The 22072-nt window shown below is 41.8% G+C and overlaps 1 protein-coding gene across 1 annotated transcript in view; it reads right to left on the reverse strand.

Annotated features, from left to right (window-relative positions):
• Positions 1-4823: 4823 nt before the first annotated feature.
• The window catches only part of LOC126235277 (serine/arginine repetitive matrix protein 1), a 971178-nt gene continuing 953929 nt past the window's right edge, over positions 4824-22072 (reverse strand). Inside the window, exons 11-13 of the mRNA XM_049944347.1 lie at positions 21103-21702; positions 14279-14577; positions 4824-6789 (exon numbers count right to left, since the gene is read on the reverse strand). Of these exons, the coding sequence (XP_049800304.1) occupies positions 6467-6789; positions 14279-14577; positions 21103-21702 (1222 nt within the window). The 3' untranslated portion in view covers positions 4824-6466. The remainder of the gene's footprint in view (positions 6790-14278; positions 14578-21102; positions 21703-22072) is intronic.

The following is a 22072-nucleotide window of genomic DNA, read 5'->3' on the forward strand; positions in this document are numbered from 1 at the left end:
TCAACCCACCTCTCCTACTGAATTAGGAAAATAATAAATTCACTCAAAAATAAAAGCTCACATAGAATTGATGGCATTTCCAACAAAGTACTAAAAGCTTGTTCCCAACAAATAAGTAGGATTCTCAGCCACATTTGTTGTAGCTCACTGAAACAATGTATTTTTTCAGATAAACTGAAATATGCTATTGTTAAACCATTGCATAAAAAAAAGGATAGACCTGATGCTAACAAATACCGCCCAATCTCACTTGTGACAGCTTTATCCAAAATTCTTGAAAAAGTAATTTCTTCGAGAGTAGCATCACATATTTGTAAAAATGAAGTACTAACAAAATGTCAGTTTGGTTTTCAGAAAGGCTTTTCAACAGAAAATGCTATATATGCTTTCACTGATCAAATATTAACTGCAGTGAATAACCGAACATCATCCATTGGGATATTCTGTGATCTCTAAAAGGCTTTTGATTGTGTGAATCATGATATGCTTCTAGGTAAGCTTCAGTATTGTGGTATGAGTGGGACAGTGCACAAATGGTTTAATTCGTACTTAACTGGAAGAATGCGGAAGGTGGAAATTAACAATACATATAGCCTACAAAAACCAGCACAGTCCTCTAACTGGGGAGGTATCGAGAATGGTGTCCCACAGGGTTCAGTCTGAGGTCCCTAATTGCTCTTAATGTATATTAACGACTTGCCACTCTACATTCATGAAGCTGCAAAGCTAGTTCTTTTTTCTGATGATACAAGTATAGTAATCACACCCAAGAAACAAGAATCAGCTCAGGAAATTGCAAATAATGTCTTTCAGAAAATTATTAAGTGGTTCTTTGCAAATGGACTCACAATAAACTTTGAGGAAACACAGTTTATGCAATGCTGTACAGTAAATGGCATAAGGCCATTAATAAATATAGACTATGAACAGAAGTCTGTTGCTAAGGAGGAATACTCACAATTTCTGGGTGTGTTCATTGATGAGAAATTGAATTGGAAGAATCACATCGATGATCTTCTGAAACTGGTAGGTTCAGCTACTTATGCTATTAGGGTTATTGCAAATTTTGGTGATAAACATATCTGTAAATTAGCCTACTATGCCTATTTTCATTCACTGCTTTCATGTGGCGTTTTATTTTGGAGCAATTTGTCATTATGAGAGAAACTATTCGTTGCACAAAAGCATGTAATCAGAATAATAGCTGGAGCCCACCCTAGATCACCTTGCAGACATTTATTTAAGGAACTCGCGATATTCACAGTACCTTCACAATATGTATATTCATTTATGAAATATGTCATTAATAACCCATTCCAATTCAAAAATAACAGTGAAGTGCATAGCTACAACACTGGAAGAAAATATGATCTTCACTATTCTGAATTAAATCTCACTTTGGCACAGAAAGGGGTGAATTATGCTGCCACAAAAATCTTTTGTCATTTGCCATATAGTATTAAAAGTCTGAAGATAGTCAACCAACATTTAAATGGAAATTAAAAGAATTTCTGAATGACAACTCCTTCTACTCAGTAGATGAATTCTTAAGTATGAAGTAGTAACTGTAAAAATATTAATTATTCTCTGTAAAGAAAACTTATTTTAAAGTGGCACATTCCACATCATTACAAGATTTCGTAATCATGTTCTATGGAACAAGGATTAATGTATGTATGTATATATGTATGCTTTTGTATTAAAATATTACTTGCTGAGCTAATGTATAACACTCATACAGCAGAATGGTCATCTTGAAATCCACAGTTTGATTGGCTAAATACTTGACTACCACACTAGTGGGAACAATTCATAAGTATATTATCTCCTCAAAACATTTTGGAAAAGATATGATGACAGAGACTGGATGGTAGTTATTGACATCTGTTGGTTCATAATTCAGACAGACAAGCCTGCTTATGGCATGTTTTAATTTGTCTGGGAAAAATAGATTTATCAAGTTGACCAATGTTTATTCTTTTACTGAAGAATCTTGATTTTTTGAAGTGATTTTAGGCTACATGTGAATGTGTGTATGGAAGGAAATGTAAAGTAGTATTGAGATAATTTGCTAGAGCTATTGAACAAAGTACCTGGTATACGAACAGCAAGACTTTGTTACCTTGACAGTTCTAATTTTAATTGAACTCTGATACATTGTAATGTCAACACCAAAAGTTGAAGCTGTCATAGGAACGAGTCCTAACAGCTGTTTGATAGCTATTTTGTCTCATGTTTACTCATTCTAACATTGTGCCTGTTTTTACTTTACTATCCTTCATTGTCGTATTCATTTTATGTGTTATCTTTCTTGATTTATGTATTTCAATTACATATGTTGTTCATTTGTGTGAATTTCATTCATACATCTCTTCTACTTTTTTCTGATATCAGAAATTTCGGTATATGGGCATCGTTTCTGAACTTCACAACATTGTCTATTATCCTGTTGTGTGATTTATTTGCTATTTTTATAATTTCAGTAACCTTTTATATATATCAACTTCTTCAACTGGATATATTTTCGAGAAGTATTGTGTAATTTTCAAGGAATATGTATTTATAAAATAATTCTTAATATTATGATGGTTCAAATGGCTGAGCACTATGGGACTTAACTTCTGAGGTCATCAGTCCCCTAGAACTTAGAACTACTTAAACCTAAATAACCTAAGGACATCACACACATCCATGCCCGAGGCAGGATTCGAACCTGCAACCATAGCGGTCGTGCGGTTCCAGACTGTAGCACCTAGAACAACTCGACCACTCTGGCCGGCCTTAATATTGTGAGTTTTTTATATTAATATCTTCATTTTCAATTCTTAATATTATGAGCTTTTTATATCAGTATCTTCATTTTCAATTTTCTTGTTAATAATAAAACTTACACTTTATAACCTCCTTTGTAGTAGAGGACGTTACCAGACTGCTGCTGTACACCACTTGTGAAATTTCACTTGGTATTTAGTTCTGCTTCCATTTTTAGCAATCTAATTATGTAATCTTAATGTACCTCAGTTTATGATTCCTGTATGGATTCTTGTACAAGGAATTGTCCTCATATCTCAATTTAATATATTCAATGGTACATTTTAATTTAATCAAACTTTATTATGATAAGATGTGGTAGCATGTCAGTAGGACACTAATACATCAGTTATTTGTTTGTAACATATGTGCCTGTGACTTCCTTGTCCAGGACACATTAAAATGGCAGGTCTGCAGAATTTGGTGGTAAGTACTAAATGTTAGCAAAATAACACTCAAATAGGATCTGTGGCTGATTAAATTTCAGCATTGGCCATCAGCACAACCTGTTTACATGCTGGATACATGCCAGTAAAATATAATTCTTTTTTAAAAATGCATTGTCCCTTAATGATACAAAATTATGTTGTATACAATATAACAGAGTAAATGTTCATCAGTATTTCCACTGGAGCAGTTTTGTGTAACAGATCATCTGATTAAATATAAACGTAGGCTTCCACAGCCATTGGCACAGTTAATGAAATTTTTCTGGGTTTGTAATCCTATTACCAACATGTAAAACTACCAACATTTTGGCCACTGTTGCAAGTGACCTACTTCAGGGTGTTTTTGTTTACTGCTGAATGAGAAAACTGTGTTTCTTATATACCATCCAAGCCATGGTTGTTTATTATATATACAGGGTGGAGAAAAAATTGTGTCACGAAATTTTAACTCGGGATAACTGATGCCAGTAGGAACCAAAATTACTAATGTTGTGTACGTCGACAATGCACCATTTCGAAACTATGGAAACTTGGTGCCACATGCTTCAATTGGCCATTGGGTGGCTCTTTTGCTATTCATTGGGTGACAGGCAGCACTATGATTGGTTCACCAGGCATGCAGGCTGCCTTGGATGCATCCTGATCTCTGGCAGGCAAAGCATTTGTGGTCATGAATTGTCCAGAGCATCTGGCAACAGGGCAATTCCATGATCAATTGGAGCAAGTGGCACCAAGTTTCTGTAGTGTAAATACGGTGCATTGTCAATCTACACAACATTAGTAATTTTGGTTCCCAGTGGCATCAGCTATACAGGGTTAAAATTTAGTGTCAATTTTTCTCCACCCTGTATATTATATATATATATATATATATATATATACATATGTATATATACATACATATGTATATATATATATACATATACATATATACCCTAAGGTAAGACTTACCTTAGGGTAAGTCTTTCCACTCCCGGGATTGGAATGACTCCTTACCCTCTCCCTTAAAACCCACATCCTTTCGTCTTTCCCTCTCCTTCCTGATGAGGCAACAGTTTGTTGCGAAAGCTTGAATTTTGTGTGTATGTTTGTGTGTTTATGGACCTGCCAGCACTTTCGTTCGGTAAGTCACATCATCTTTGTTATTAGATATATTTTTCCCACATGGAATGTTTCCCTCTATTATACTGATATTTTATATATATATATATATATATATATATATATATATATATATATATATATATATATATATATGTGTGTGTGTGTGTGTGTGTGTGTGTGTGTGTGTGTGTGTGTGTGTGTGTGTGTGTGTGTGTGTGTATGTGTGTGTGTGTGTGTCTTTATGACTTAATTATGTAGCAAAATTGTGTTGGATGTAATATCTGCAGAGCACTTTGAAGGTTTTTGCTATAGATTTTATCTGCAATGATGCACTGGTAATATAAAAACTAAACTCATGTCACATTTGAGATGTTTAATTATTTAAACAGAGCAGTTTCAGAAATAATAGAAATAGGTAAGCTAAGATGGCATGGAAAAATAATTAAAAAACATCAAAAGTAGTATTAATGTATTTATTGAAAAATTTTAATGTTTTTGATACAAAAAACAAAAATATGCAGTATTTGCTATATATGAAAATTATGTGTTACACATACAGCCCTCACTTAAGCAGAGTTTTGATCAAATTACTCGATGTGCTGTATTTATATTGTACATCTATTAATTGTCAAAATTAGTTTTAAACCTAACTTAATCTTCAGTACTGTTAAATTCTAAATTCATATGCCCTGAATACATTTGCAGCACATGCCTTTAATATGCTAGCATTTCTCTCAACTATATTATTTTTCTTTAACTGGTTAATATATCATATTTATATCACTTTAATTTGTTACATAAATCACACTATAGGGTATAAAACCACAAATGATATCTATATTATATGGACATCATATTTTAGCACCAATATTATATCTACTGTATGTGATTTTTACCAGTAATTACATTAATTAAACAACAAAATAAAACATAATTTTATATGTTGGCACTTTGACTGGATACTGAATTCACAAAAATGTGACACAGATACTTTACAACAGGTCATTTATTGTATGAATATTGCAGAATGACTTCAAATGTAGTATGTTGTACAGATGATCTTTCTAAAGACACATGTTAATCAACCTGTTGGAGCTGTTACACTTGTAACCTATTTTGCACTAAAAGTGCTGAATGAGTGTAAAAAAGTTCTTTTCTCACACTTTAATATGAGATGAATTGTTCTGCAGATATGAAACATTTCTTTCATAGCTTTGGTAATTAATGTAACTGATGATTTCCTTGCACTGATGATCAGGAGAGGACTATGTATTGTCTGCTAAAGTCTTACAACTAAAAAAATATTAGTGGGACCTTGAGACGAATATGTTTATATGTAATTTTGTTGAGGTGCTCTATAGAAACAATGCAGTGTGTTGAATTTCAGATAAAAACGGAAGTAAGGAACATTCCAGACTACAACATCTGAACTGTCTTTAAGTACATAATCGAGCTTCATACTATAGCAGTGCCACATAATGTTAAAAATAGATCATACTTTAGTGTCAGAGCTTTCTCACTTTTTAATGTCAGTTGGTGTAATTTACAGCGTTATTTCAGTAGAATGTTATTCATTCCTGAGTGTTATTTTGAGGCACTGTCTAGCAAATATAGATTTTAAAAATGTCTTTCTTCAACAAAGGGGCACTGATATTTCTCTATTACTATAGGCACTTCAGAATGCAGATAATACCCCATATAAGACATCAGCAGGAAAACTCGTGAGTATATAATAATAGCAGCATTGATCTACGTATGTGGCACTTAGTACACATGCAGTTGTTCATAGTTCCACGGGGGATCAAACAGGCACAAATTTTGAGAAATACATCAGTGGTTTAATGCAATAGTGGGTGGTGTGAATCATAATCAGCTCGGCTATGTAGGAAAGATGCTTATGGTGACAGAAAGAATGCATACAAGAAGCATCATTTCAGGGTCATCTCAGCAACTGGCTTTCTGCCTTACAAGCAGGAACAGTATCTTACGACCTGAGGGATCTACTTCAAGGAAGAGGGAGGATTCTCAAGAAGTAGAGAGTTTTTCTTTCCGCGAGTAGATTCGCGAGACTACAGATAGCTCGCAGCAGTCGAGGCTCCAGTTCACTTCCTTGGCCGCACCTCAATGACGACGCCACCGTTGTGTGATGACGAGGGCCCATCCAGCAGCCTCGGCGATGGGGTGTACCGGCTCTTGGTGACGGTCGTCGTCTCACTGGACTCTATGGTCTCGGTGGAGAGCCCGCCTCTCAGCGGCACCGTCTTCTTGGTGAAGCTCTGCACGGTGTTGATCACACTGGGCCTCACTGGGTCATCCACGGTCGACGTAATGCGCACCGTCTCCGAGTAGTCATCACTGCCGCTGCCCCGCCGCCGCTCCACACTAGTTGTGGTGCCGGAACCGTTTACCAGCGGTGTCCGCTTGTCTGCAATGTGAGAGATAACAGGTATAGGGACCTAAAAGTGCAGCCTTACCAAGTGTGAGCATCGCCTACACAATAGACAATTGTTAGGAATTAATGTGCAGTTAAACCTCCTCGGTTCGTGTTTTATTTGATTTATTACTAAACTATTGGCATTTAAAACTGCAAAACAAAAATTCAATTGTTGGGTGTACTGCATAGTCGTAGCAGTACATTGTTAAATTATATTGGTGAATTGGGGGGGGGGGGGAATCACATCTACCATAGCTGGAAAACGCTGAGAGAATTTCTGCTTCACGGAATAACAGTGCGTGCTCAGGGAAAAAAAGCAACAGAGGTCCACGTGGGCGGCACTGTCGAAAAATAGCAGCGCGGGACAATTCAGTTAGGTTGGTGTTCAGGCAGAGAGTACACGTAACAGAAAAAATCGCAGCACCTGAAGATGATGACTGAGTATGCCGGTTATTATGTGCTAGTGTGCTACAGCACACTGTAAATATCGCACTAACATTATGCAATTTCACTTGAAGCGAGCAAGAAATCGCAACTAAAATTACGCCATTTCTCTTAAAATGCGAGTCGGAAATCGCATTAAAATTGTCATTTCTCTTCGAATGCACGCTATTATGCAGATGAAACGGACGAGACGTGTTTTGTAGCACTCTCTCTGCGAGAAATAGATACCAGCGTCGAGTCAACTCAGAGAAGACACACAGTTGCCTGTTTTCTACTGTTCTTGCTCTGATGTGACGTCATCCGTTCTGTGCTACGTTGCTCACAACACCAGGCCACTAATTTTTCTTTGAAACTGCGTGTAGTGTATTGTGCAAGCATAGAGTACGAGGGATTTTTAACGCTTGGTTGTCGTGTTTCAACTGTGATCGAGTGCTGTAAAGCATAGACGTAATTTGCAGACTTGGTTCGACTTCTGCTGGCACTAACATTTTTTATTTATTTTATTCCTCTCAATGTTAAACTGTTAATTATTGAATTTAAAAATTACGGTTCAGTTTAAATACATAAAAATAATATATTCGATTTGATTACTATCCTCTTAAATCAAAACTCTATAGGCTAGATTGCGTTAAAACGAGTAAATCTAGCATGAAAACTTTTTCTATAGAAGATCTGCTAAAGAGGCCCTTTGCCAGTACATATTTTGAGGAGAAAGTGAGGTTTAAAGAGTTAGGCAGCATATGCCGAATGTAGATCTAGGAACAGACGGGAAAAGTTTGACTTATCAAGAAACATTTTAAAGAAGGGTAACGTATCCGGATAAAAAAAATCCTTAATCTTTTTCTGTTTTAGTGACCTACAGCGCGCTTGCTCAAGCGGGTTTTCTATTGTGACCAAAGTGGAAAATACATTGTCTACTTTCTTTCTAAGATTGTTTAAGCGCAACGTCTCCATTGATGACTGTCTCTTCTGGATTCACAGATGGACTCGGCTTTGCTTATTTTTCTGCTTTTCACTTAAGCTACGAAATAATCATATGTCACATTTTCTCCTAAATCAGGAAGAAGGCCCTGCGAGAGTCGACCATTTGCACGGCTTTAAACTCATTTTTGCAACTGATTTACGCATTACAGCCTAATATTTATTGTTGGTTAAACAATGGAATGACGCGAAGAACTGAATGTCAAAATAATCACCCAAACAATAGGCGAAAGATTCGAATTACCGAGTGTATGCAAGACGGCCCGTGCGCGTTACAGAGGGAAGCCAAGCAGGATAACGCTTCCCAAAGCGGCTGGACACCGTTTGCTTCTTCGAGACTGGTCAAACATGCTAGCAACTAGTACACTTGACACCTGGCCAACGGCCCCGAGGGTCGAGGTCAACTGAAAAGTAGGAAACTTTCCAACGTACGTAACGGAAGAATCTCGAGTACGATTTAGAGAGATAATCAAACATTAAGGCGATCAAATGTCGAGGGAAGGCCCCAAGGGAATATTCCATAAAGAGATTGAAGAGGCCTGTGTGCGACCAGAGCTAATTAAGAACGATATAACAGAGTGATGTAGCAGTGACTAGCAGTACTGTGCACCCAGAGCGCAGTGCCGTTCCACAGCAGCACCTGATGGAGCAGTAAACATTTCAACTATGAGAAGATGGCGATAAACTCTGGTGGACGTACAGTAACTGCAAGCTAAGTAGTGTCTTACAGTATTCATTGGAACAGTGCTTAACAGTGAGCCTTTTTCAAGCAGAATTTCAGTGAATAGCAGGAGCAACTTCCTGCTTCTTACTTGTTAGTTGTACGGTAGGCAAAATGGCCTGTGAGTGCTAGGAAGTAGTTCACAATGTTGAGGATTGATTAGTTAGGCCAAGTGGCTGGTAGTTAGCAGACCGAGTGACAGTTAAGCAATCACCAATGATGGAGATCCTTTACAGTAATTATTGAGAGCTTCTGACATTCTGATATGGGGTTTTGGTCCGAAACCTCACTAAGTAAATGTGTTTGTTAGACAATAAACCGGTTAAGGAACGAGTAGTAAACTGCTACTTCAGCAAACAATTTTTACTATCTCCACGAGAGTTATCAATCTTCTGTAACCTAACACCCCCTAACCAAGGGGATTTGCCCTCTCTCCTCCACTATGAAGCGACCCATATGCAAACTCTTCCATCTGGTGTGCAGGGTGAATGAGACAGGCGCAGTACCCTCAGACTTCTAGAAGAATACAGGGTGTTTATAAATGAATATCGGGGTTTCAACGCTTTATGATATTTATTATATTAAACTTACAGTTATAAATGATATGTCAAATGAAAGAGCAACTCAAACAGTTTTACCAAGAACCTTCAAAATGTTCAACGTAAGCACCATTTGTCATACACCACACATTAAGTCTATAGCCGAGTTCTTCCTAAACTTGATAAGTGTGTCTTCAGTGATTCTAACAACAGCTGCTTTAATCCTGTTTCTTAATTCAGGGAGGTCTGCTGGAGCGGCGGCAAGTGCACACGATCCTTGATGAAGCCCGAACGGAAAAAATCGTGTGGCGTTAGGTCGGGTGAACGTGGAGGCCATGGAAAGCAAGCCCTGTCATTGGGCCCCTTGCGGCCTAGCCAGCGCTTGGGTACAGTGAAAATCAATCAATTCAGCGGATTGCGGCGGAAACATTGCGCGCTGCGCATGCGCACTGGTGCCAAACAACTGTTTTGATTTGCTCTTTCATTTGACGTATCATTTATAACTGTAAGTTTAATGTAATAAGTATTATATAAGTATAATAACTCCAGTTGCTGACAAGTGTGAAAATTACCGAAGTATCAGTTTAATAAGTCATGCTTACAAAATTCTTTAGAGAAGAATGGAAAAACTGGTAGAAGCCGACGTCGGGGAAGATCAGTTCCTATTTCGGAGAATTTTAGTAACAAAAAAAAAAAAGGTTCAAATGGCTCTGAGCACTATGGGACTTAACATCTGTGGTCATCAGTCCCCTAGAACTTAGAACTACTTAAACCTAACTAACCTAAGGACACCACACACATCCATGCCCGAGGCAGGATTCGAACCTGCGACCGCAGCGGTCACGCTGTTCCAGACTGAAGCGCCTAAAAGCGCACGGCCACACAGGCCGGCTGTAGTAACACGCGATGCAATACTGATCCTATGACTTATCTTAGAAGATAGGTTAAGGAAAGACAAATATACGTTTATAGCATTTGTAGACTTAGCGAAAGCTTTTGACGATGTTGATAGGAATACTCGGCAATTCTGGAGCTAGCGGGGGTAAAATAGAGGGAACGAAAAGTTATTTACAATTTGTGTAGAAATGAGTCGGCAGTTGTAAGAGTCGAGGGGCATGAAAGGAAATAAGTCGTTGAGGTGGGAGTAAAAGCTGCAGCCTATCCCTGATGTTATTCAATCTGTACACTGAGCAAGCAGTAGAGGAAACGAGAGAAAAATTTGCAGTAGGAATTAAAGTACAGAGAGAGGAAGTACTCGCATTCGGGAGGATGACGGTTCAAACCCGCGTCCGGCCATCCAGATTTAGATTTTTCGTGATTTCCCAAAACCGTTCCAAGCAAATTCCGGGAGGTTCCGTTGAAAGGACACGGCCGATTTCCTTCCTCGCGCTCGACACAATCCGAGCTTATGCTCCGCCTCTCATGACCTCGATGTCGACGGGACGTTAAACCCAATTTTCCTTCCTTCCTTTCAGAGACGAAATAAGAACGTTGAGGTATGCCAACGACATTATAATTGTGTCAGAGACAGCAAAGGACCTGGAAGACCACTTGAATGGTATGGACATTGTCTAGAAAGGTGAATGTAAGATTAACATCAAAACGAGGATAATTGAATGTAGCCGAATTAAATCGAATGATTCTGAGGGATTAGGAGTTGGGTATTTGTGGGGGAGGAGAGCAGACAGCTAGGTTATCGGTCTCATCGGATTAGGTAAGGACGGGGAAGGAAGTCGGCCGTGCCCTTTCAGAGGAACCATCCGGCCATTTGCTTGGAGCGATTTATGGAAATCACGGAAAACCTAAATCAGGATGGCCGGACGCGGGTTTCAACCGTCGTCCTCCCGAATGCGTGTTCAGTGTGCTAACCACTGCGCCACCTCGCTCGGTGAGGGATTAGGAAACGAAACACTTGAAGTAGTAGACATGTTTTTTTTTGTTTGGGCAGCAAAATAACTGACGATGGCCAAAACAGAGAGGATATAAAATGTAGAAGGCAATGGCAACGAAAGCTTTTCTGAAGAAGAGAAATTTGCTAATATCGAACGTAGGTTTAAGTGTTAGGAAGTATTTGTGAAGGTACTTGTCTGGAGTGTAGCCTGTTGGTCGATTGGTTGTTCTGGGGGAGGAGACCAAATAGTGAGATCATCGTTCCCATCGGATTAGGGAAGGAAGTCGGCCGTGCCCTTTCCCGGCATTTGGCTGGAGCGATTTAGGGAAATCACGGGAAACTTAGAATGGCCGGACGGGGGTTTGAACTGTGGTACTCCCGAATGCGAGCCCAGTGTGCTAACCACTGTGCCATCTCGCTCGGTGTAGCCAAGTATGGAAGTGAGAAACGGATAATAACGGTTTAGATAAGAAGAGGATAGAAGTTTTTGAAACGTGGTGCTACAGAAAAATGCTGAAGAATGGTAGGGTACTGGGTACTAATGAGGAGCTACTGAATAAAACTGGGAGAACAGAAATTTGTTGCACAACCTGAGTACAAGAAGGGTCTGAGATATCAAGGGTTACCTAATTTGGCACTGGAGGGAACTGTGGGGGATAAAAATCGGAGAGGAAGGCCAAAAGATGAATACAGTAATCAGATGCAAAAGGATGTAGCCTGCAGTACTTATTCGGAGATGAAGAGGCTTGCAGAGTGTTACATGGGCTATCAAGCATACGAACGCTAGGAAAGCCCCTGGGCCTGATGGCATGCAAAACCGTGTCCTCCAGGAGTTCACGGATAACGCCGTAGAATACCTTACACACATAACGAATGCCATCCTGAAACACCAACACTTCCCTGACTTTTGGAAGGCGGCCAAGGTCCTGATGTTCAGGAAGCCAGGGAAAGACCACTCCCTCCAACAAAATTACCGACCCATCAGTCTGCTGTGCTCGCTCAGCAAGATCGTTGAGAAAGTAATATTAAAACGCATCACTAGGCACTGCATCGCCAATGACACCCTAAGATCGGAGCAATTCGGTTTTAGGAATCTCCACTCGACGACACAACAACTCCTCCGCGTAGTCGAACATATAACACACGGCTACAACACGAACAAAGCCACAGGGGCCGGACTGCTGGACATCGAAAAAGCTTTCGACCGTATCTGGCACAACAGCCTTATACGCAAACTAAGCGAAGCTGGTTTCCCGGACGGACTCTTACCTCTCATACACTCATATATCAGGAACAGATGTTTCAACACTGACGTGCAGGGCAAACAATCAACACAACACGGTATCCAAGCTGGAGTACCCCAGGGAAGCATCCTAGGACCCATCTTGTTCAAGCTGTACATTAACGACTTCCCAGCAACACAAAACACGACGTTAGCCATCTACGCGGATGACACAGCAATCCTTGCGCAAGACTGGAAACCGTCGAACATTAATTCAAGAATGCAGACGCCACTCTGAACTGCCGAGCCTTGGTTGGAACGATGGCTTATTATAGCAAACGTCGACAAGTGTGAACCAGTTCTGTTTACACGCTGACCGAAATTACTGCGCAAACATCAACACAGTAGACAGAGAACACTACATACACACCCAATACGTTTCCGATAGAAAGTCAGATACCTCGTTGTCTGGCAGGACCGGAAACTTACATGGGGGGACCACATCGAATACGTTGCCAACAGAGCGCACGCGAGGTTCAAACAACTCTACCCAATGCTCAACAGGGAAAGCACACTGAATAGGATGGTGTCGGGGTCCATATACATGACACTGATTAGACCTCGGATGACGTACGCAGCTCCCGTCTGGGGATATGCAGCTCCTACACGACTGCGCCGCCTGCAGATCATACAGAACAAAGTGCTACGAATCATTAGCAACGCTCCACGCTACACACGCACCGCCTTGAAACCCTCAAGGAAGTATTCAAAAAACACGCCACACTACTATACGAGAACTCGAAACACTCGAACAATCCTTTTATCCTTACTCTGGGAGACTACGATCACATCCATAGGTGGAAGCATAACCACCTATGGCAAGCTAACATACACCAACACGCGACAAACGTCGGCAAGCCCCTGCATATCAACAACGTTGACTGGAAATACCAGCTGCTATTAAAGCCGACCAATAGGCTACAGCAGGGAAACCGACGAGTTCGCCCATTGACGCACAAACAAATCGCCCACATCACCCTACACTGTGCATCTGATATATGACCTATCGGACATAAAACGACGATAAACGTAACTGTTGCAGGTTGCTGTCGCTGATCGAGAGTTCAACACCGTCACCCAGCGGCAGCCGCGGAGCTACACCACCGCACAACGTCAAAGGTATCGACATGCATGATACCCACTACTAACAAAGCCTACCCTTGCACGACCTATCGCAGTCAGCAAGACATCCGCTACTGATTTACCACCCGAACTAACTATCGCAGAGGTTTTATTTCTCCTGGCTTTTGCCTTGGCACTCTTTTTCCTCTGCCCTTCAAACCGCTACCCTTCGTCCGACTTTCGACCCAATCTATCTCCAGATGAGCGTGTATTAATGGTTAACCTTAACCAGATGTACCCAAACATCGTAGTACTCACATCCTGCGACACCTCACTTTAGTGAAAACTAACCCTCATGCAGAGATGGCAGTAGACCTTTCGAGTTGGCCATCATGCCGGTGTGGGCGTGGAGGGGCTCCACCTCTTGTTGAAAAAGCTTGCAAGGGGTGCAGTAGCATGGAGAGCTGCATCAAACAGGTCTTCGGACTGAAGACCAGAACAAAAACAACAACAAAAACAACAGTGATGTCAGAAGCGCGGGAGAGTTGGCGGGCGCTCACCTGTGGACCGGTACGACGGGGAGTCGGCGGTGCTGGAGGAGCGGAAGGAGCTGCTGTAGTCGAGGTTGGCGGCGGCGGCGGCGGCGCGGGGGGCGGCGCCGTTGCGGTAGGGGCGGTGGGCGGCGCGCGCGGGCCGCGAGGGCGGCGCCGGCTCGGCGCTCAGGTCGCTGGCGACGTCGTCGCTGGCGTGCAGCGTGCGGTACAGCTCGGGCGCGCGCTCGCGCAGCTCCTGCAGGAAGACGCGCCGCTTGCTCTCGCGGGGGCTCAGCCCGCCGTTGTTTACCAGGTTGCTCGTGCTCCTGCAACACGGCGCAGCCTCGTGCAGAGAACCGGTGCGAGGGCACGCGGGAGCTAAAGTGTCTGCTCATTAGTACATCTTACAAGGACGTGCCTAACGTCACGTCGGCAGGTCCCTCCCACAGACAGATGAAGCGATGGGGAAGAGCGGATGCGATGAGGTCTGCTCATGCGCTTTCGTTGTCAAGAAACTTTACAGAAGGCTTTGATGTAACTTTTCTTGGTTGACAGGCGTTATCTTGGGTTTGAAGTTTTACCTTTGACCTCTTCTTCCTACGTGATTTTATTATTATAATATGCTACGGTCTTTCAATAAGTAGTGTGACACATTTTTTTTTCTAAAAGCTGGTTAGTTTTATTCAGGATTCCAACACAGTTGTTCGAAATACTGACAAGGGGGGCCCACGACGAGTGGAACTCGGATTTACTGCAAACGTCGTACACTCGTAGAACTCCGTGATGACAACAAAATGTGTAAGCAGTACGGCGTACTTCTCAAGCGTTGTTGAGAAAATCGCAAGACAATTTCGATCGTCAAATATATACCTGTGCGTGGCTATTTTTACCATGAAATGCCGACAGCCGACAGGTTAGCGTGGAAGTCCCATAAGCGGTGGATCGCTAAGTCTAGTCCCGTTCGTCAGTTTGTTTTCTTTATTTTCAACACAGTCATTTTCTTTACTATTTATATTACAGTTGATATAATGGGGAAAATAGTGTAATCGGATGAACTTTTATCAAATGTACAATGTTATTTGGCAGTCTACAAATTTTTATTATCACAAATATCATAATATTCATAACTATCGACCAGTGAACGACCAAACGCTTGTCCGTGATTTAAGAAATCCCTTATACCTGGAAGGAGCCCGAAACTACTTGTTACTTGCAAGTTTTGACCGCCACAGACGGCTTTCGAAAGATGTACAATTGATCGTCGGTTTCGACATTACGAGTAAAAGTTGCAGGATGGTATTTCATACGCAAGGTCTCTTGAGGTTTTCCGTGGAAAAACAAACCTCGTTAACATTTTCAAAAACCTCTCTTTCAGCCGATAATTTGGAAGCAAACTATGCATAACGCAGTATTTCCTTAAATATCGGCGCTGATAATTGGTCATGTAGTATCGAGTGTATTTTAATAGCGTCTTCACAAGAAGCAATTTCTCGTTCTCTTCCGATTAAATACGAACAATTTTGAAGACACGGACAAGCATACATTTTCAGTATCACTTTATATGCGTTTGGTCGTTTACTAATCGATAGTTATGAATATTATATTATTTGTGATAATACAAATTTTTAGACTGCCAAATAACATTGTAAATTTGATAAAAGTTCATCCGATTACACGTATTTTTCCCATTATATCAATTGTAATATAAATAGTAAAGAAAATGACTGTGTTGAAAAAAAAAAAAACCGACGAGCGGGACTACATCCAGCTATCCACCGCTTATGGGGCTTGAACGCTAACCACTCGGCAGCCGGTACTTCATGGTAAAAATGACCAAGCACAGGTATATATTTGACGACCGAAATTATCTTGCCATTTTCTCAATAACGCTTGAGAAGTACGCGCTAGTGCTCACACATTTTGTTGTCCTCATGGAGTACTACGAGTGTACGAAGTTTGCAGTAAACTCGCGTTCCAAACGTCGTGGCTTCCCCTTGTGAGAAAAATAGGAATAAGGTGTAAGGAAAGAAGGGCAATATAAAATACGCCCAAGGACGAATAAGTCACGGTAAGATTGGAAGATAAAATGTTTATTTGAGACCACGAACCGTCGTCAAGCTACAGACACTAAAACAATGGAATTTTTAAAATGAAACATAACTAGTTTCGACGCAATGAGTCGTCATTTTCAAATGTAAACACAAACCTGGAAAACAGCATTAATAACTGTAAGCACACTTCTTGCAAATATTACGAAAAATACACTACAACCACTAAACTGAAGCAAAGGCAGCAGAAACGGACCAAAAGACGTCATGACAGTTTTTGGTTGATCAGTCATTTCACGCCTTACAGCAGTGTAGATCAAAACTGCACCATGTGCACTGCATTAAGGTGTGAAATGACTGGTCAACCAAAAATTGTAATTGCCTTTGCTTCCGTTTCGTGGTTTTTGTGTATTCTTCGTAATATTTGCAGGAAGTATGGTTGCAATTATTAAAGCTGTTCTGCATATTTGTGATTACATTTGAAAATGACGACTCAGTGCGTCGAAACTAGGTCTGTGAGAATTTAAAAATTCTATTGTTTTAGTGACTGTGGCTTGATGTCAAATAAACGTTTTTCATTTTATTCAGTCACATTCATTGATGACAGTTCCGTTGAAATAAAATAAGTAAATAAACAAATAAAAGATTGGAAGACCAATAACGAAGTCCTCGAATGAAAAAGGATGTAAGAGAGGAATGGAATTTCGCCCCTACTGTTCAATCTATACGTCTAATAAGCAATGACGGAAATAAAAAAAATAGATACAGGAGTGCTGTTAAAATTCAGGGTGGAAGATATCAATGATAAGATCCACTGATGACATTACTATTCTCTGTGAAAGCGAAGACGAATTTCAGGATCCGTTCAATGGAATGAACAGTCTGATGAGTACAGAATACGGATTGAGACTTAACAGAAGAAAGACGAAAGTAATGAAGAGTAACAGAAATAAGAAGTTTTACATATCGGAATCGAGAATAAAGAAGTAGTCTAAGTTAAGGAACTCGCTGCGTAGGCAGCAAAATAACCCGTGATATACGGAGCAAGGAGAACATAAAAGGCAGACCAGCACTTGCAAAGAGTGCATTCGGAGCCAACAGAAGCCTACTGTCAAACATTCAAACATAGGCCTTACTTTGAGGAAGAAATAACTGAGAATGTACGTTTGGAGCTCAACATTGTGTGGTAGTGAATTATGGACCGTGGGAAAGCCGGAAGAGAAAAGAATCGACGCGTTATGCGATGCTGCAGAAGGAAGTTAAAAATGAGGTAGATGACAAGCTGAGCAATGCAGAGTTTCTCCGCAGAATCGAAGAAGAAAGGAACATATGGAAAACATTGACAAGAGGAAGGAACAGGGTGATAAGACATGTGTTAAGGTGTCAGGGAAAAATTTTCGTATTATTAGAGCAGTGATTCGCAACCGTTCTTAGACCATTATCCCCGAGTGCTATCAGACGTTAGCGCTAGTACCCCCCCCCCCCCCCCCCCCTCCGCCACATTATCACCAAATCTAGCACGTAAGTAAATTGTAGACTGAAAGACTTTTCTTGGAACGAAAGGTGAATATTTAGTTAGTTTGTGTGTGTGTGTGTGTGTGTGTGTGTGTGTGTGTGTGTGTGTGTGTGTGTGTGCGCGCGCAGGTCAGAATGAACGACAAAAAAATTGGTGGTGTGTTGCAAGTGTTATCGGCAACTAGCTATCGACAGTGAGAGTAGACACTTGTTACAAAACATGCTTCCCTTGCGTTACTCCTCGCCATTGCGGCACTTCCTTGATCTGCACACTGCATCTCCATTTAAAATCAGCCAAGTTAAAATGTGTCCACTACACTTACTGTTCGTAAATCACTCACTGCTGCACCCCTTACTTCTGAATTGGCAGAAACTGGAAGACGTCAGGCTGTTAATGCTTTGTACTGACTACAGCCACTTATAGTAATAAAAATAATAATACTGTGTTCAGCACTATAGTAGACCTTATGTAATTACTGCTGTGTCGCGCTGTCAATTGATTCGTTTATCTGTTTCGAGACGAATAATGAAGCAATTTCTGGACGACTACAGGCAGTATCTACAACTTGAATAAGCATTAATGCTACTAATTGCGAAAAAGAAATTATTGATAATATAATCAGTATAAGAAGAATATAATAATTCCAATCTCAAAGAAAGCAGGTGTTGACAGATGTGAAAATTACCGAACTATCAGTTTAATAAGTCACGGCTGCAAAATACTAACGCGAATTCTTTATAGACGAATGGAAAAACTGATAGAAGCCGACCTCGGGGAAGATCAGTTTGGATTGCCTAGAAATATTGGAACACGTGAGGCAATACTGACCCTACGACTTATCTTAGAAGACAGATAAAGGAAAGGCAAACCTACGATTCTAGCAATTGGAGACTTAGAGAAAGCTTTTGACAATGTTGACTGGAATACTCTTTTTCAAATTCTAAAGGTTGCAGGAGTAAAATACATGGAGCGAAAGGCTACTTACAATTTGTACAGAAACCAGATGGCAGTTATGAGTCGAGGGACATGAAAGGGAAGCAGTGGTTGGGAAGGGAGTGAGACAGGGTTGTAGCTCTCCCCAATGTTATTCAATCTGTATATTGAGCAAGCAGTAACGGAAACAAAAGAAAAATTCGCAGTAGGAATTAAAATCCATGGAGAAGAAATAAAAACTTTGAGGTTCGCCGACGACATTGTAATTCTGTGAGACACCAAAGGACCTGGAAGAGCAGCTGAACGGAATGGACAGTGTCTTGAAAGGAGGATAGGAGATGAACATCAACAAAAGCAAAACGAGGATAATGAAATGTAGTAGAATTAAGTCGGGTGATGCTGAGGGAATTAGATTAGGAAATGAGACACTTAAAGTAGTAAAGGAGTTTTGCTATTTGGGGAGCAAAATAACTGATGATAGTCGAAGTAGGGAGGATATAAAATGTAGACTGGCAATGGCAAGGAAAGCGTTTCTGAAGAAGAGGAATTTGTTAACGTCGAGTATAGATTTAAGTGTGAGGAAGTCGTTTCTGAAATTATTTGCATGGAGTGTAGCCATGTATGGAAGTGAAACGTGGACGATAAATAGTTCGGACAAGAAGACAATAGAAGCTTTCGAAATGTTGTGCTACAGAAGAATGCTGAAGATTAGATTGGTAGATTACATAACTAATGAGGAGGTATTGAATAGAATTGGGGAGAAGAGGAGTTTGTGGCACAACTTGGCTAGAAGAAGGTGTCGGTTGGTAGGATATGTTCTGAGGCATCAAGGGGTCACCAATTTAGTACTGGAGGGCAGCGTGGAGGGTAAAAATCGTAGAGGAAGACCAAGAGATGAATACACTAAGCAGATTCAGAAGTATGTAGTTTGCAGTAGGTACTGGGAGATGAAGAAGCTTGGCAGGATAGAGTAGCATGGAGAGCTGCATCAAACCAGTCTCAGGACTGAAGATCACAACAACAACAACACGTCGATGGAGAATGCGTAGGACATTTGCCTGACTCATACCACTTTATCGTGCGACTGTGCGTTAGGTAACGTGCGAATTAACTGCAACAGCAGCAAAAACATTAATTTCCCCCTCTTCTGTCTTCACTTCTTTCCTTCTGTTACGTTCGTCTACGTATTACACTACCACTTTCACGTAACTGGCTGCTGAGATTCGTAAATAGCTGCCGAGATGGTTGACGTCTGTTGGGATATCTTGCCGCATACACCGTATATGAACGAGCTGCATTCTTCCTACACTCTCCATACGCCATAAGCATGTCGGCTTTTTCTGAATTGGTAATCATCACTCATTCATGACCTGCTGCTTTGACTGTCACACACTGACTGACAAGTCGCAGTGTGCTCAAGGAACACTCAAGCACACTGTAAGGAAACATAACAACATCGTACCTGGCAACTACGCAGCTAGAACAACACAAACAAGCGTTGGTGGAAACTTTTCAGAAAACGATATCTCGTAAATGGCTCAAACTTAAATCCTGCAATAAACGCCACTGACATACTAAATTAGCCTAATTTTAGTTTGTTAATGTCCATAGGCATTGTTACATTCAAAAAGTGTATGTTCATGCACTTTCTAAGTATCACCACGATCTGTTTATTGCCTAACAATAAGAACCCTTGATGCCCGCCTCCGTAGCGTAGCTGTAACGTTAGCGCCTACCACTCGCCGGCACGGTAGCTCAGCGTGTCCGGTCAGACGGTTGCGTGCTCTCTGTAATAAAAAACTGAGTCAAAGAATCAACGATGAACTTGAACGGATGTCTTGTGACGTCCGCCCAGACCAAACGCAACGAAGAATATCGAACAAAATGAATTAAAAAAAAAAAAAAACACGCAGGGGGCCCGGGTTCGATTCCCGGCAGGGGACTGAGTGTTTTGTGTCCATCTTCATTTTCATCATCATTTACTAGCAAGTCGCCGACGAGTGAAGACCACAACAACATAACCAGTATGAGAGTCTTACATAGTTGTCATAATAGCAACGATATTTTGAAAATAACGTAGTTTCGTGACTGAAACAGGACCGAATCGTTTAGCTTTTACCTCTCAGAAAATTTCATTTTGCCCCTCAGAGGTAATTACCCCCAGGTTGGGAACCACTGTACTAGAGGAAACTGTAGAGGAGGATAACTGTAGGGGAAGACACTGATTGGAAAACATCCAGCAAATAATCGAGGATGTAGGTTGCAAGTGCTACCTCGAGATGAAAGTCCTGGCGCACCAAATCAAACCAGTCAGAAGACTTTTAAGTAGCGGCGAAAGAGAGCGCTTCGCTCACCTGGAGAACTTGGCGTCTGTGAAGTTGGAGGCGCGGTGCAGGCGGTCGACGTCCGGTTCCGGGTCTGCGGCCCTGGTGAGGTCGCGCTGGCTGCGAGAGATGCTGGCCAGGATGCCGGGGCTCTTGAGCGGCGGCGGAGACTCGTCAAGCCGGTGGAGCTGCGGGTTGGACTTGTAGAGGCCGCCGTTGAGCGCGGTGCCTAGGGGCGCGGGGGCGGCGGGGGCGGTCGCGGGCGCGGAGGAGAGCGCGTGCACATTGAAGCTCTGCGAGCGCGCCAGGCTGGAGCGGTAGGTGCGCGCCGGCTTGGCGGGGCCCGGCGGCGTCACGTGGTTGATGATGGACACGTTGATGGTGCTGCCGTTGGCGGCGGCGCTCTTCTGCTGCGCGTACAGCGAGCGCTTGATGCGGCCGCCGGCGCCCGACCCGGAGCCCGAGCCCGAGCCGTGGTCGTCGTACAGCTTGCGCGGCAGCGTCTGCGCGCTGCGCGTGTAGTCCACTGTCGCCGACGGCGGCGGCGTCGTCGACGACGCCGACGTCACCAGCCGGCTCGTCGACTTGCTGAAGCGGCCCAGCGAGCTGCCGTTCACGCCGTTGTGGTACCTGTGCGGGGCACACAGGCGTTTTAGAGCCAAACTGAATTCAGGCGCTGGCAAATTAAAGCGCTCTGATGGAGTAAGAGGCGATCACATTCAAGACTGCAACTATCGAATGTTTACGAATACGTAGAAACTGAAATATTCTTTGATCGCAACTGCCTTTATTTAATTATCGGTTTCGATCATTATGGCCATCATCAGATTCGTCCGTCTCCTTACAGTTGTAAGTAGGCTGTTTAGGTTTTTATGTTGATAACGCCACGCAGCGCTCTGTATGAAAATCACTGGCTGTGCTGTTTGCAGTCTGTGGATGGTTGGCATTGTTGGAATATTTACTGTTGTAGCGTTGGGCAGTTGGATGTGAACAGTGCGTA

The sequence above is a fragment of the Schistocerca nitens genome, chromosome 1 (genome assembly GCF_023898315.1).
Source record: "Schistocerca nitens isolate TAMUIC-IGC-003100 chromosome 1, iqSchNite1.1, whole genome shotgun sequence".
In the NCBI taxonomy this organism is placed as follows: domain Eukaryota; kingdom Metazoa; phylum Arthropoda; class Insecta; order Orthoptera; family Acrididae; genus Schistocerca; species Schistocerca nitens.